Here is a 16,629-nt window from a genome sequence, read left to right as displayed (position 1 = left end):
AGTACGTCTGAAGAAGGGTGTCAACCCAAAACATCAGTTATTCCTTTTCTCCAGAGATGCTGCCTGACCCGTTGAGTTACTCCAGCTTTTTGTGTCCATCTTCAGCATCCTAGTACACCTCTTCTGCACTCTCTCCAAAGCCTCCACTTCCTTCCTGTAAATAGGGAACCAGAACTGCACAAATTACTCCAAAATGCAGCCAAACCAAAGTTTTATAAAGCTAGAACATGACCTGACATTATATTCAATGTCCCAACCAATAAAGGAAAGCATACCAAAAACCTTCTTTACCACTCTTAACTACTTGTACTGTTACTTTGAGGGAGCAATAGACTTGGCCCTAAGATACCTCTGCACATCAATACTGTTGAGGGTCCTGCCAATAACAGAATACTTTCCTCTTATATTTGGCCTCTCAAAGAGCAACACCTCATATTTGCCCCAATTATACTCTATCTACTACTTTTCTACCCACATCTGTAAATGATCTATATGGTGCTGTATTCATATATATATATATATAGATCAGTTACAGATGTGATATATATATACATATATGTATATACCCAATATATATATATATACACACACACACACACACACATACATATATATATATATATATATATATATATATATATATATATATATATATATATATATATAAATATCCAAACAACAGAGATACCAGCACTGATGCATGCAACACACCAGTGGTCACAGACCTCCAGCCGGAATTATACCCCTTCACCTCTACTCCCTGTGTGTGGGTAAGACAGTTCTATGGGTAAGCAGGCTCTAAATCCAAACTACTGAGTTTCTGTGGATCCCATGCATGTTAATCTTCTGGATCAGCCTACTATGAGGAGCCTCTTCAATTGCCTTACTAAAGACAGTCCATGCAGACAACATTCACTGCCCTACCCTCATCAATCATGGCCCATTCTAGCCCTCCGAATTTCCTGCTTGAGTTCTTCCGTGCTTTATTTATATTCCTTAGAGGCCCTGTCTGATTTCATCTTACGAAACCTTACATAGATTCCTCTTTCTTTTTAACCAAATTTAAGGCTCTCTTGTCATCCAAGGTTCCTATGCCTTCACATCATTGTCACTCCTCCTTATGGGAATAAGTTAGTCCTGAACCCTGAGTAGCTGGTCTTTGAATGACTCCCACCAGTCAGATGTGGACTTACTCAATAACAGCCACTCCCAATTTGCTCACCCTAGCTCCTGCCTAATAATGTTGTAATTTGGTCTCCAACAAATTAGTACTTTTCCCCTGAAGGTTCAGACTTATCCTCATTCTTATTTTCTCCTTATTGCCCCGTATCTGCAGATCACAGCGAGTCTAGAAAGGAAACACAGGAAATTGCAGGTGCTGTAGTCTAGAGTAAAATACAAATTAGTGTAGGAATTGAGCACAACGGGTAGCATCTGTGGAGGCAAACGGTTAGTTGATATTTCAGGTCGAGATAGGATATACTTACATACAGTTTCTTTAAACCAAATACAAAATTAACGCAAGATAACAAACAATGGAAATTTATGAAGATCAAAACATGTACACAATCAAAATAAATCTCTTCAAGTTCACTTTAACGATTGACATATTTGGTAGCAGCACCTTTTTCAAAATAACCACCCCTAAGACAGGAATTTTCCAATTATTTTAAATGCCTTCAAATCCAAATGATGTCAAGAGATACAAATATATTCATAGGAAATTCTACCCCCAGCTATTTCAATGGCAGTTTTGACCCTTTTGAATTATTAAAATAATGCAGAACATGAATCCTTGAAAATATCTCTCATATAAAAAAATCTGTTTAATGTCACAATTGGGATCGCAGCTAAAAATGCACCAAGCAACATGTGTGCAAATTGACTGAGGTAGGACAAATTCAAGACAGGGTTAGTACAGCGGATGTGAAATTTGATCCGAGGCAAATTTTTGGTTTGTTTATCTAACTCGAATTTGAATGAGATTAGACTTTTTGAAGGTGAAATCACTCCCAGAAGTACTTGAGAGTTCATTTGTTGCTTTTCCCTTGCCTGCAGCAAACAGGTGCTACTGTGGATTAACATATGTAGCTTTCCAGTGACATAGAGCATTGGGTAAGGGGAATGAGTAAGGCTATAGTATAGAACAAGATGGGCCACCCTCTTTCAATCGATCTGAAGAAGGGTCCACACCTGAAACATTGTTGCCTGTCCATTCCCTCCAGAGATGCTGCCTGATCCACTTAGTTCCTCCAGCACTTTGTGTTTTACTCAAGATTCCAGCATCTGCAGTTCATTGTGTCTCCATTATACTGCCCACCCCCTTTGTTGAAGGTTTCATGATATTTGGCGGCCACTAGTTAATTTCAGGGTCAAACAAGCCCTGATGCCATTTTGTGGTGCTGGCACCATTAATACACTGCCAGTAAGCAAAGGTACCCCGATGCAGCTTGGAGGTTCTGGAATGGAAGATGATTGGTGTTGAGCGAATAAGGGTCAGGCCAAAGAGGGAGGAATGACCGTGGAAAGAGTCCTGAGTCAACCTTCCATGGATCAGGGTTTGTTTAGGAGACTGGGGAGATCCCTGATCCTCCTCCTGATCTCACCAACAATAAAAAAAATGAAAGATTGAGTTTTGAGCAGTCACCAACAAAGTAGAGCCGTTCCATGTCTGGTACCAATCTGTGGGTAATGTATGGTAAACACTTGTCTACTTGCACTTAAACATCACATCTGGGTACCTACAATCATTGTAGGCCACAGTTGAAGCTATCTTCAGCTTGTTTCCGGCCAGGTAAATTTCTCACTGACCAGCCCATGTGAAAATTGAAAGTTAGATCTTGATTTCAAAGGGGCATCCAAGTACGCTCCCCACTGATATTCGACCACAGGCTACCACTTCCAGCCAGCACTTGAAATTCACCCCTTTAAAACCAGCCCAGCAATATTGAATAACTTTAGACACCATCGCTACTTCCACCTTGCTTTATTTCCTCAAGCCTGATTTCTGTGGCTTGAACTGAGCGTGTAATTTCTGTGTCATTGGTTGTCTTTTGGGCTGAAGGATGATTGTTCTTTTTCTCCACACCATTGCCTTTACGCGTCAGTTTACTTCGGTACGTCTGCCCAGCCAGGACGTAGAGTATGGGATCAAGGCAACTATTTGCGCTCGCGAGGGGTCTGGTTAGTTTGTAGGCCAGGTTGACTGCGTCGAGGGTTCTGCAGCTCACATGAAGACTTCGGGAGGAATAGTAAATGGAACGCGTGATGTGGAAAGGTAAGAAACATAAGATGAAAACAGTGAGCACGGTAATAATCATCTTGATTGATTTTTTTCGGGACCTGGCATATTCTGGCCGAATGTCACTGGGTCGAAGGAGTTTCTTCGCCGTAATTCCGTAGCAGATCATGACTATGGTGAAAGGACCACAAAAAAGCAACACCAGCTGCACAGCGCTGTAGATCACAAACTTATTGAAGTTCTTTTGGTTTGAAGTATCGTAACAAATGGTAGTGTTACCAGTCGTTTCAACGTTAACAAATACAAATATCGGAGTCTGGAATATTATCACCACAACCCAAATAACTATGCACAGTATCCGGGTGTATCGCAGGTTTGACCACCTCAGTGTCTGCATTGGAAAGCAAACCCCGAGGAATCTGTAGATGCTCATACAGGTGAGAAACAGAATACTGCAGTACAAGTTGGTATAAAACAGGAATCGGACAATTTTACACAAAGCTGCCCCAAATGGCCAGTCATTGTGTTTGGCATAGTAATAGATCAACAGAGGCAATGATATATCATACATGATGTCGGAGAGAGCTAGGTTGAACATATAGGTGGTTGTAATGTTCCATGGTCTCATCCGAAACACAAAGACCCATATTGCAAGAGCATTGAGGACAAGCCCTACTGCAAACACAATGCCATACGATACTGGAAGGAGAATATATTTAAAATCTTCATTAAAAGTACAATTATGTGAATTCCCTTCATAACTTTTGGTCATGTTCAAGTCATAAAACCAGGATGGAAGAAGTAAATGTGAATTTACTGCTTTGAGCAGAACTGTTCCAGCTTCATTTCTGATCCTTCTCTTCAGTTCCTGAAACAACAGATCAAAAGTTTTGATAAAGAAAGATTTTGCTTACAACAAGAAACTTCACCAATATTTTTTGTTGACACTTAAACTCGAAAGGTATCCCACCACCATTACAACATCACAATATCTGCTTCATGGAAGGAAGCAGAGGGTGATGTTGGAAGGTTGTTTATCGGACTGGAGTCCTGTGACTAGTGACGTACCTAGGATTCGTTGCTGGGTCCATTGGTGTTTGTCACCTATATCAATGATGTGGGCGGGTGGGACAAATGTAGATTGGGCGTCTTGGTCAGCATGGGCAATTTGGGCCAAAGGGCCTGTTTCCATACTGGGTAACTATAATGTAATCATGAGATGACAGCACTAACCTCCTTGGTATGTTCTAATATTAATGTCCACACAAATCTGACAACAGCCTTATTAAAAATGTTGAGATCTGTTCCCTGCTCTGTCTGGGAGGAAGTGGTGAGAGCAGACGTGCTGGAAATGGAGGAATTGCAAGTGAAAGTTCCAGCAATCAATGCCAAGGGGAAACTACATTTCCTGAGAAAGGTGGACATTTCAGACATCCAGGAACAGAAAGACTCATTTTGAGAATAGATGGGGAAACTGAGAAAATGGGATGTAGAAACAAGGAAATGCAGATGCTGGTTTACAAAATGGGACACAAGGCCCAGTAGCAACTCAGCGGGTCAGACAATACCCATGGTGAACACGGATAGATGGCATTTCAGGATGGCTCCCTTCTTCAGGCTAATTGTGGTGGGGGAGAGGAGAGGTGGTGGGGTGGGAGGGGGGGGGAGAAAGGTGGAAGAGATGAAGGGCTGGACAAAGCCTGGCAAGTAATAGGTGGATACCGGTGAGCTGGGTTTTTGACAAGCAGATGGTTGGACAAAGACCAGGGAGAAAAAGCAAAATGTGTGCGATAAAGATAGAAGAGTTGTGAATTGTGAAACCAGAGAAAGGAATGTAGGTGGAAGGGGAAGGGGAAGGGGAGGGGGAGAAGTGAAATAGGCGTGAGTCCTGGTGGGGCAGAGGGAAGAGATGGGTGGAGAAAAGAGGGCCGGGAAGGTGGGGGGGATGGGTGTTTGGTTAGTTACCTAAAATTGGAAAATTCAATGTTCATACCTTTGGGTTGTAGAAACATAGAAAAATAGGTGCAGGTGTAGGCCATTTGGCCCTTCGAGCCAGCAACCCCATTCAATATGATCATAACTGATCATCTAAAATCAGTACCCCATTCCTGCTTTTTCCCCATATCCCTTGATTCCTTTCGCCCTAAGTGCTAAATCTAACTTTCTCTTGAAAACATCCAGTGAATTGGCCTCCACTGCCTTCTGTGGCAGAGAATTCCACAGATTCACAACTCTCTGGGTGTTAAAATTTTTCCTCATCTCAGTCCTAAATGGCCTACCCCTTATACTTAAACTGTGAACTCTGGATTCCCCCTACATCAGGAACATTTTCCCTGCATCTAGCCTGTCCAATCCTTTAAGAATGTTATATGTTTCTACAAGATTCCCTCTCATCCTTCTAAATTCCAGTGAATGCAAGCTCATTCAACCCATTCTTTCATCATATGTCAGTCCCGCCATCCCGGGAATTAACCTGGTGAACCTACGCTGCACTCCCTCAATAGCAATAATGTCCTTTCTCAAATTAGACCAAAATTCCACACTTCAGGACAGAAAGGTCAGTATGTGAATGGGAACAGGCATTATATTGGTTATCAACCGAGAGACACAGCAGGCCTTAGCCAACTAAGCACATGTGTTCAGTGAAACGGTCACACTTGGTCTTGATGTTGTAAAAGAGGCCACATCGGGAATGCCAGATGCAGTACATGAGGTTAGAGGAGTTGCACATGAACCTCTATCTCTTCTGGAAGGACTGCTGGGGTCCCTGGATGGATGTGAGGGAGTAGGTATGAGGACAGGTGTTGCATCTCCTACAGTTGCAGTGATAGTACCTGGGGAGGGGGTGGGAAGGGATGAGTGAACCAAGAGGTTGAGGAGAGAGTGGTGCTTGCAGAAGTCAGAGAGGGATGGGGATGGGAAGGTCACGTGGGATCACGTTGGAGGCAGAGTAAATGTTAGAGAATGATCTGTTGTATGTGGCGGCTGTTGGGGTGAAAGTTGAGGACTATGGGAACACTCTGTTCCTTGAGAAAATGGGATGATAGCCTTACAAAAGAGGGGTTGAGAGAAGATGTAGTCAAGAGAGCAGTGGGAGTCATAGGTTATGGTCGATATCAGTAGGTAGTTTGTGTCCTGAGATGGAGATAGAGAGATCCAGAAATGGGTGAGTATCAGAAATGGTCCATTTCTTTGAGGGGTGGTGAAAGTTAGTAGCGAAGATGATACAAATGATGCATTCCACTAGTGCATGAGAGCAGAAGTGCAGGTAATGGAGGAAAAGTGAGAGACGCCCACACAGCCACTGTAGAGGGAAAACAATTTTTTTCCTGAAAGAGGCAGACTTTTTAGATATCCATGAATGCAATTATAGATTACAGTATCTGCATTCTTTTGTGTCTCGAAGATAGACGCAAAATGCTGGTATAACTCAGCGGGCCAGGCAGCATCTCCGGCGAGAAGGAGCGGTGAAGTTTCGGGTCGAGACCCTTCTCCAGCATCTTGTGTCTGTCTTCAGTGTAAACCAGCATCTGAAGTTCCTTCCTACCCTTTTGTGTCTCCATTGTTTCTGTTAAATATGATAAGAGTCGTTGTTTCTTTTAATTAGCTGAGGAAATGCTGTGGAACTGATATGAGATGTAAATCTCCAGACTGACATGTAAACGTCTTGTGGTTGAAGTGGCTTCCACTGTCCCATGACTATGTGCTCCGCAGTATAGTCAGTTGCTTGTTATTTTGTACACTTGTTATTGTGAAGGATCGCAAATAAAGATAAGCCACACCAAAAATGTACGATCATTAATTTGGAGGAGACAAGGGTATATTAGCAATTATCTGGAGGAGATCTGCAGGAAGAATGCGGGATGAACGGATATTATTGATCTGTGTGAGGGAGATAAAATCGGCCAACTAACATCAGGTGCTGACCCTAAAGGACAAAGAAGGTCAGGGGCTGTGGCATTTCTGGCTAATTAAGGCAATTAAATCAAGTGTTTGCATCGGCTCTATATTAAAGACCATATCTGGTCATTGACTTCATGGCCTTGGACTGAGGGATAAATATAAGCACACAAAGGAAAGATTCAAACCAGTTTAGAGAATATATAGTGAGACAGGAAAAAGGAAATTAGACTGAGAAGATCGAGGGTTGTGAGCTACTCACTAAATACTGCCTGATGTTAAGTATAGGATTTTGTACTTAATAGAGTCCACATTTTTTCCACAAACTACTGGTGGCTACTTATTTATAACTCTAAAGGCATCATGATTATGTCTTAATCTGTGGAGCTATTTCCTAGAATAATGTAGATAAATGTGAGGTTATCCACTTTGGCGGCAAAAACAAGGAGGCAAGGATTATTATCTCAATGGTGTCAGGTTAGGTAAGGGGGAAGTGCAGCGAGACCTGGGTGTCCTTGTACACTAATCACTGAAAGTTGGCGTGCAGTTACAACAGGCAGTGAAGAAAGCTATGGCATGTTGGCCTTCATAACGAGAGGATTTCAGTATAGGAGTAAAGAGGTTCTTCTGCAGTTGTATAGGGCCCTGGTAAGACCACATCTGAAGTATTGTGTACAGTTTTGGTCTCCTAATTTGAGGAAGGACATCCTTGTAATTGAGGCAGTGCAGCGTAGGTTCACGAGATTGATCCCTGGGATGGCGGGACTGTCATATGAGGAAAGATTGAAAAGACTAGGCTTGTATTCACTGGAGTTTAGAAGGATGAGAGGGGATCTTATAGAGACATAAAATTATAAAAGGACTGGACAAGCTAGATGCAGGAAAAATGTTCCCAATGTTGGGGGAGTCCAGAACCAGGGGCCACAGTCTTAGAATAAAGGGGAGGCCATTTAAAATTGAGGTGAAAAGGAACCTTTTCACCCAGTGAGTTGTAAATTTGTGCAATTTTCTGCCACAGAGGGCAGTGGAGGCCAAATCACTGGATGAATTTAAGAGAGAGTTAGATAGAGCTCTGGGGGCTAGTGGAATCAAGGGATATGGGGAGAAGTTGGGCACAGGTTACTGATTGTGGATGATCAGCCATGATCACGATGAACGGCGGTGCTGGCTCGAAGGGCCAAATGGCCTCCTCCTGCACCTATTTTCTATGTTTCTGTTTCTAATATACATAATTTCATAACAACATCTCAAGGTGCTAGTAAATGTGCCATGCTGTATGGTCTGTGACTCTATGACTCTAAAATGTCAGCCTTGCGAGCGATCAGAATGGGCTGTTACAAGAATGCTTTTTTTTTATTATCAAAAAATGTATTCAATTATTTAAAAACAATATTTACAATGCAATAAAACAAAACAGAACCCACCACCAGAATACAATACAAACAAATATACCGAATGAAACTATTACACAACTATATTACAATCCCTATCCAGGATGCATCCAATCCCCTGCGTTACCCAATGGTCCCGGAAATCCCCCAGAGTACCCATGGACAGCGCATAGTCCCTCTCCAAGAATGCCTTCTCTCGGGGCCTGAATTAAACATTCCATTCCACTGGGCACAATGATGCTTGAAAATATGGTCGACTCTATCTCGGTTGATGTAACCAAAGAGAGTTTCCTGATGATCACAGAACATTTTTTCATGCAGTACATATAATGTACATATTTCTGTGATGAACCTAGGCTGATCTCAGAAGAGAAGGTACATAATACCTCAAAATTATACAATCATTGTTCTGAATGCTTTTGCTAAATCTGAAGACTAATCTCCAGGTTCATCCATATTAATTGCTGAGAAAGGCAAAGATTCAACACAACAGGTCTCCTCCATCCCTCTGCCCAATGTCTGCAAACTTTGTGTACATAGGCGAAAAAAAATCAGAGTTAGCTTCCCAGTCCAGTCAGATTCAATTCTGATATGCTGCTTGCACCACGGAGCTTTTGAGACTTCAGAACAAGGACTTATTAATCAAAGTTAGCACAATTTACCACCTAATAATTGCTATATACTAGAGGCGATCAAATAGTGATGTGGAAAACCAAATTTAAACATGCAGCAAGCAGTAAAATTGCTCAAAGTAGTCTCACTGCCAGAAGTGTAATTACCTGCTAAATGGTAATTATGCTGTTAATTTTCCAACGCTCTGAATACAGAACCAGTTTCTTTGACAATAAAGACACACAGACCAATAGATCTGGTTTTAATTATTTTTCTATCATGTCATCAGTCATTAAAAGCTAACCAACCCCTCAGATCAAACTGCACTTAAGATCCTTTAATTCAAATACTACCATCTATGGCCTGGTATATTGAAGAATAATATGGAACAAGGGGCAGCACGCTGCTTTACAGCGCTTGCAGTGCCAGATACGCGGGTTCGATCCCAACCACGGGTGCTGTCGGTACGGAGTTTGTACGTTCTCCCTGTGACAGCGTGGGTTTTTTCCGAGATCTTCGGTTACGTCCCACAAAGATGTACTCCAGGTTTGTAGGTTAATCGGCTTGTGTTTGTATACTTGCTGTAAGTGTAAACTGTCCCTAGGTCCTGTTTCCGCGCTGTATCTCTAAACTAAACTAAACTAAACATTGCAAGGCTTGCAATGATGGATAAGTTTTTTTTAAATGAAATTACAAAAAACAATTGCATAAAATGAAGTTCATCAAGTTTCCAGAAACAGTGGTAGGCCTAAGGATTGAGAGCATTTTTAGAACTCAGAAATAAATAAAGAAAGTCGAGATAGAATTGTGTATCCTGAAAATCAGATGAAAAGATCTTTTGTGGGCACTTTAAAGGGAAAAAAAACAGCGAGAGTAAATGCAGGCCTCTTACAGGAGAATTTATGATGGGGAATAAGGAAATGGAAGAGGAATTAACAATTATTTAGCACCTATTTCCATGACTCAGAAAATCTGCCAGGTATATGAGAAGGAAAGGTCTAGCAAGAATGAGAACCGAAGAAACTATTGCTAAAAAAAGTGGTGCCAGCGAAATTGTTGGGCTTCAAGACTGATAAATCATAAAGATCTGGTGATCTACATTCAAAATGTTGAAGTGTGTAGCTTTAGGGATAATAGATATCTGAAGAAGGGTCTCGACCCGAAACATCACCCTGTCGCGCTGAGTTAGTCGAGTCTTTTGTGTCTATTATAGATATCTGATTGTTGTACTTCAAATTTCTGAAGATTCTGGAATTGTTTCTGTGTATTAGGGCATAGCAAATGAATCCCTGGCACTTGAAAGGGAAAACTGGGAACTACCAATCTATTACCATGTAATCAATGGTACGGAAAATGCTCGGATGTCAAAAGAATCCCTGCAGTATTTTACCTGAATGCTGCCTTGATTAGAGGGTTTCAGCTGCAGGTTGGATAGACTTGGATTGTTTCTCTGGAACGCCAGAGGTTAAGGGGTGACTTGTCCAACGCTAGAGGGCATAGCTATAATGTGAAAGGGGGAAGGTTTAATGGAGATGTACGGGACAAGTTTTTTACATATAAAGTGGCAGGGGCTGGAACGCACTCTGCCTGGGGAGGTGGTGGAGTCAGATACATTAGTGATATATAAGAAGCCTGTCTAAAGACAGGCACATGGAAGTGCAGGGAATAGAAGGATATGGATCATGTGGGCAGATGAGATCTTGGCACTTGGCACCATGTTCGGCACAAACATTTTGGGCCGAAGGACCCGTCCTTGTGCTGAACTGTTCTATAATCTAAGTGTATTATAACAAAATACCTTGAAAACAGCTTGAAAAGAATAATAGGAAAATGCCTTGAAAATGATAATAGGAATGAGCTGAAGCAACACAGATTTGTGAAGGGAAAATCATGTTTGATCATTCTGTTGGAGTTCTTTAAGATGTGAATAGTGATGTAGGTAAAGGGGAAATGAATTAACCATGTATGGAAACTGCAAAGCAGCACAGTATCTCACAATGAAAAAATTTATGCAGAAGTTCGAAGTAGAAGCGGTGCTTTCTTGAAATAACCTATTGCCGCATTCCTACACGTAGAATAAAGTGCATTCAGAAAGTATTCAGACCTTTCACTTTTTTGCACATTTTGCTATGTTACAACCTTATTTTAAAATGGATTAAATTCTTTTTTTTATTGTCAATCTACACACAACACCCCATAATAAAAAAGTGAAAACAGGTGTTTAGAAATTTTTCCAAAGTACTTAAAAAGAAATAACTGAAATATCACATTTACATAAGTATTCAGACCCCTTGCTATGACACTCAAAATTGAGCTTAGGTTCATCCTGTTTCCATTGATTATCCTTGAGATGTTTCTATAACTTGATTGGAGTCCACCAGTGGTAAATTAAATTGTTTGGACATGATTTGGAAAGGCACATACCTGTCTCTGTAAGGTCCCACAGTTGACAGTGCATTTCAGAGCAAAAACCAAGCCATGAAGACGAAGGAATTGTTTGTAGACCTCCGAGACATGATTGTGACGAGACACAAGGAAGGGTATAAAACAATTTCTGCAGCATTGCAGGTTCCGAAAAGCATAGTGGTCTCCATCATTCTTAAATGGAAGAACTTTGGAACCACCAGGACTCTTCATAGAGCTGGCCGCCCGGCCAAACTGAGCAACCGAGGGAGAAGGGCCTTGGTCAGGGAGGTGACCAAGAACCAATGGTCATTCTGACAGAGCTCCAGAGTTCCTCCGTGAAGATGGGAGAACCTTCCAGAAGGACAACTATATCTGCAGCACTCCACCAATCAGGCCTTTATGGTAGAGTGGCCACTCCTCAGTAAAAGGCACATGATAGCCCGCTTGGAATTTATCAAAAGGCACGTAAAGGACTCTCAGACCATGAGAAACAAGATTCTCTGGACTGATAAAACCAAGATTGAACTCTTTGGCCTAAATGCCAAGAGGCACCGCTCATCACCTGGCCAATACCATACCTACGGTGAAGCATGGTGGTGGCAGCATCCTGCTGTGGGGATGTTTTTCAGAGGCAGGAACTGGGAGGCTAGTCACGATCAAGGGAAAGATGAACGGAACAAAGTACAGAGAGATCCTTGATGAAAACCTGCTCCAGAGCTTTCTGGACCTCAGACTGGGGTGGAGGTTCACCTTCCAACAGGACAACGACCCTAAGCACACAACCAAGACAATGCAGGAGTGGCTTTGTAACAAGTCTGTGAATGTCCTTGAGTGGCCCAGCCAGAGCCTGGACTTGAACCCGACCGAACATCTCTGGAAGGACCTGAAAATAGCTGTGCATCGACGCTCCCCATCCAACCTGACAGAGCTTGAGAGGATCTGCAGAGAAAAATGGGAGAAATTACCCAAATACAGGTGTGCCAAGCTTGTAGCGTCATACCCAAGGAGACTTGAGGCTGTAATCGCTGCCAAAGGTGCCTCAACAAAGTACTGACCAAAGGGTCTGAATACTTATGTAAATGTGATATTTCAGTTATTTCTTTTTAATTACTTTACAAAAGTTTCTAAACACCTGTTTTCGCTTTTTTATTATGGGGCATTGTGTGTAGATTGATGATTTTTTTAAAAAGAATTTAATCCAATTTTAAATAAGGCTGTAACGTAGCAAATTGTGGAAAAAGTGAAGGGGTCTCAATACTTTCTGAATGCACTGTAAGTCCCTCAGTAATATCAGTAACTACACAGTTGGTGGAACAGAAACGTCCACAGTCTTCTCCACATCTGAGATTTACAAACTGGACAGATACAGGGGTGGTTGTGTATCATAAAGTTAGAAGGTTCCAGTTATAACAATAAATGATTTATATTAAATATTTAGTAGAGATTAAAGGTAGGAAATTTGCATAAATTTATAACATTTTGTTGATATAGGTTGAATCCAGCCTATAATGTATTAACTTTGGGAAACTAATTTGACCAATTAGATGTTTAGTTTAGTTTGGTTTAGTTTAGAGATAAAGCGCGGAAAGAGGCCCTTCGGCCCACTGAGTCCACACCGACCAGCGATCCCCGTACATTAACACAATCCTACACACACAAGAGACAATTTACACTTATACCAAGCCAATTAACCTACATACCTGTATATCTTTGGAGTATGAGAGGAAACCGAAGATCTCAGAGAAAACCCATGGGGTCACGAGGAGAACGTACAAACTCCGTACAGACAGCACCCGTAGTCGGGATCGAACCCGGGTCTCCGGCACTGCAAGCTCTGTAAGGCAGCAACTCTACTGCAGTGCCACCCATGTCTTTTAAAATCAATGGCCATTGAAATAATATACCCATTTAATGGGTGTGGGTTGATGGCAGTTCACCACATCCCATCAAAGCATGATTGATGCTTTTCATTCAATGGATCCTGTAAAGAGCCCAGGAAAATGACAATACATGAGGCTCCACCTAGCTGAGAGCCAGGCCAGAGCTTAGCCAGAACGGCCTAATGGTGCTCCTTGTAAATGTTTGGTTTTTTAATTCCATTTATTAGTGTCACGTGTACGGATGTACAGTGAAAAGCTTTTTTGTTGCGTGCTATCCAGTCAGCGAAAAGACTATACATGATTACAATCAAGCTGTCCATAATGTACAGATACAGGATAAAGGGAATAACGTTTAGTACAAGATAAAGTCCAGTAAAGTCCAATAAACGATCGTCCGAGGGTCTTCAAGGCTGTAGACGGTAGGTTAGGACTGCTCTCTAGTTGGTGATAGGATGGTTCAGTTGTCTGATAACAACTATATGATGCACCTCAAAGAACTCATCAATCAAGGCTCTATCTATGACATGAGTCTACAGGACTCTATCCTACAACACACTATTTGAAAAAAAAAATCAGCAATACCTCTTCCTAGCAAGAAGTTGCAAAATCCCAGTTAGAACATCTTGTGAAACACATTACACCAACCCTCTTCTCAATCTTCCCGGCACTAATATCACATCTCAGGTTTTGATTTAGGTTTATTATTGTCATGTGTACTGAGGTACGGTGAAAACCTTTGTTTTTTTATGGTATCCAATCAGAATAGATAATACTATATATAAATACAATCAAGTCAAACTCAAGTACAATAGGTAGAGCAAAAGGGAAGATACAGAGTGTAGAAAATAGTTCTCAGCATTGTAGCGCATCAGTTCCATAGGCAGAATCCAATGACCGCACTGGTGTAGAGGTAATCCTTGCTTATGGAAGGACCATTCAGAAGCCCGATAACAGAGTCGAGAAAGTTGTTTCTGTTTCTGGCGGTGCACGCTTTCAAGCTTCTGTACCTTCTGTTAGATGGGAGCAGGAGAAGAAGGAATGACCAATGAATTCAAATGCATTCTACGCTTGCTTTAAACAGACAGTCGGTGGTGGAATGCTGCTTGCCCCACTGGTCTCACCTGTGCCTGTACCAATGGATACTGTGGCAGAGATAAGATCTGCCTTCCTGAGAGTAAATCCGCAAAAGGTAATTGGTTCGGATGGACTCCCAGGACACATCCTCAGGACCTGTGCTGATCCGTTGGCAGAGGTATTCACAAACATCTTTAACTTCTCACTACTCCACTGAGGTCCCCACCTGCTTCAAAAAGACCATTGTCATCCCAATGCCGAAGAAAAGTAAGGTAGTGTGGCTGAATGACTACCATCCAGTGGCTCTGACATTCACCATCATGAAGTGCTTCAAGAGACTAGTGGTGATGCATATTAACTCCAGCCTCCTAGCCAGCCTTGAGCTTATTGTTGCAAGAGGTCCACAGCAGGTGCCATATCCCAGGCCCTAAACTCATTTCTGGAATACCTAGTCAACAAAGACTCCTATGGTAGATTCCTATTTATAAACTATACCTGCAGCTCTGTCCTCTACTCCATCCCCTTCAAACTCATCTCCAAAATCCAGGACCTAGGAATCAGCCCCCCCCCCCCCCCCTCTACCAATGGATCCTCGAGTTTCTGACCTACATACTTCAATCATTGAAGACAGGTAACAACACCTCCTCCACAATAACTCTCAACACAATGCCATGCAAGGATGTATTCTCTGTCCCCTACTATACTCCCTTTACAGTTATAACTACATGCCTAAATTCAGTTGCAGATGACACCACTACAGTACGTCAAATCACAAACAATGACGAGACAGAGTACACAAAGGAGATGGACAACTTGGTGACATGGTGCCAGGTCAATAACCTCTCCCTCAAGGTTCCCAAGACAAAGAAGCTAGTTAGTGACTTCATGAAGCTTGGTGGAGTACATGCCCCAATCAGCGTCAACGGTGCGGATGTGGATATGGTTGGGAGTTTCAAGTTCCTTGGAGTTAATATCATCAATGATCTGTTGTGGACCAACCACATGGATGTGATAACCAAGGAAGCACACTAATGCTACTACTTCCTGAGGAGACTAAGAAAATTTGTCATGTCTCCAGGGACGTGGAACTCTTCTGTACTTTATCTCATTCCTTTAGTCTTTTTATCTCTGGAGGCCTTTGTCCAACCATCTGCATATCCAAACCACCCCCTCTCCCCCCCCCCCCCCCCCCCTCACATGTATCCACCTATCACTTGCCTGGTTTTGTCCTGTTCCTCCTCTCTTCCAGCTTTCTCCCCACCACAATCAGTTTGAAGGGTCCAAACCAAAACCACACTTATCCATGCTTTCCAGAGACCCTCTGAGTTACTCGGGCACTTTGTGATTTATCTTTGTAAACAAGCATCAACAGTTTCTTGTTTCCACTGTTCAGTAACTCGGTCCATTCAGTAATTTTCCGACCGTTCGGTGATCACATATGCTTTTTACTGTACTGTCAAACATTCCGTCCCTTCGATTAGGAATTTACTGAGGATCGTTGTGTTGCAAAACCTAAGTAAACTCCTAGTCACACAACGTCTAAAAGTCTCGGGCATTGCCGCATCTGTAGGGCGGATAAGGCTTCTGCTACACTCGCTTGTTCCATCGGTCCTGACTTCGCAGGAGGCCATTCAGCCCATCGAGCCCATGCCTGCACACGGAGCAATCCCATTCAGTATCGTCATCGTTCTCATCAGCCTCTTGTTCAAAGCTTCTTCACCCAATCCCCCTGATCTCCAAGCACCACCACAACACTAAGGACAAACGCTGTTTTGTTGCAAATGTTTGTTTTTTTTTAAAACGCCACCCCTACGATTTTTGTTCTCGGCAGCCAGCGCCAAAGTTTGAAACCATGCAAAGAATAATTCCGTCAGTGTCTCGTAAAGACGAGGACAATTCACAAATGCAAAAAATAATAATTAAAATCATAATTGGTACAGAGAAAGGAAAGATCGGAGTGTCAGCTTGTACTTACTCGGAGTGGGTCTAATGCATTGGCCGCTGGTCATCGGCTCTGGGAGCTTTGGTTCGCCCGCGGGGGAGCAGTCGATGAATAATCTTCCGCATTTCTTTTGGGATCTGTGTCTCTTCGGGTTGGAGGGAATGGCGTGGGGGTGGGTGGGAG

The 16,629-nt window shown here is 42.4% G+C and overlaps 1 protein-coding gene across 2 annotated transcripts in view; it reads right to left on the bottom strand.

Annotated features, from left to right (window-relative positions):
* Positions 1-850: 850 nt before the first annotated feature.
* LOC144595107 (P2Y purinoceptor 2-like) overlaps positions 851-16,629 on the bottom strand; it is a 62,764-nt gene continuing 46,985 nt past the window's right edge. The window contains exons 1-2 of one of the 2 annotated variants that reach the window (XM_078402170.1): positions 16,480-16,607; positions 851-4,109 (exon numbers count right to left, since the gene is read on the bottom strand). In XM_078402170.1, the coding sequence (XP_078258296.1) occupies positions 2,958-4,013 (1,056 nt within the window). In that variant the 5' untranslated portion in view covers positions 4,014-4,109; positions 16,480-16,607 and the 3' untranslated portion in view covers positions 851-2,957. Of the gene's footprint in view, positions 4,110-16,479; positions 16,608-16,629 lie in introns of those variants that run through there. The other variant, XM_078402171.1, reaches the window with a different exon arrangement.

This window comes from Rhinoraja longicauda, chromosome 7 (genome assembly GCF_053455715.1).
Source record: "Rhinoraja longicauda isolate Sanriku21f chromosome 7, sRhiLon1.1, whole genome shotgun sequence".
NCBI lineage: Eukaryota > Metazoa > Chordata > Chondrichthyes > Rajiformes > Arhynchobatidae > Rhinoraja > Rhinoraja longicauda.
This window is presented reverse-complemented; position numbering and strand designations above follow the sequence as displayed.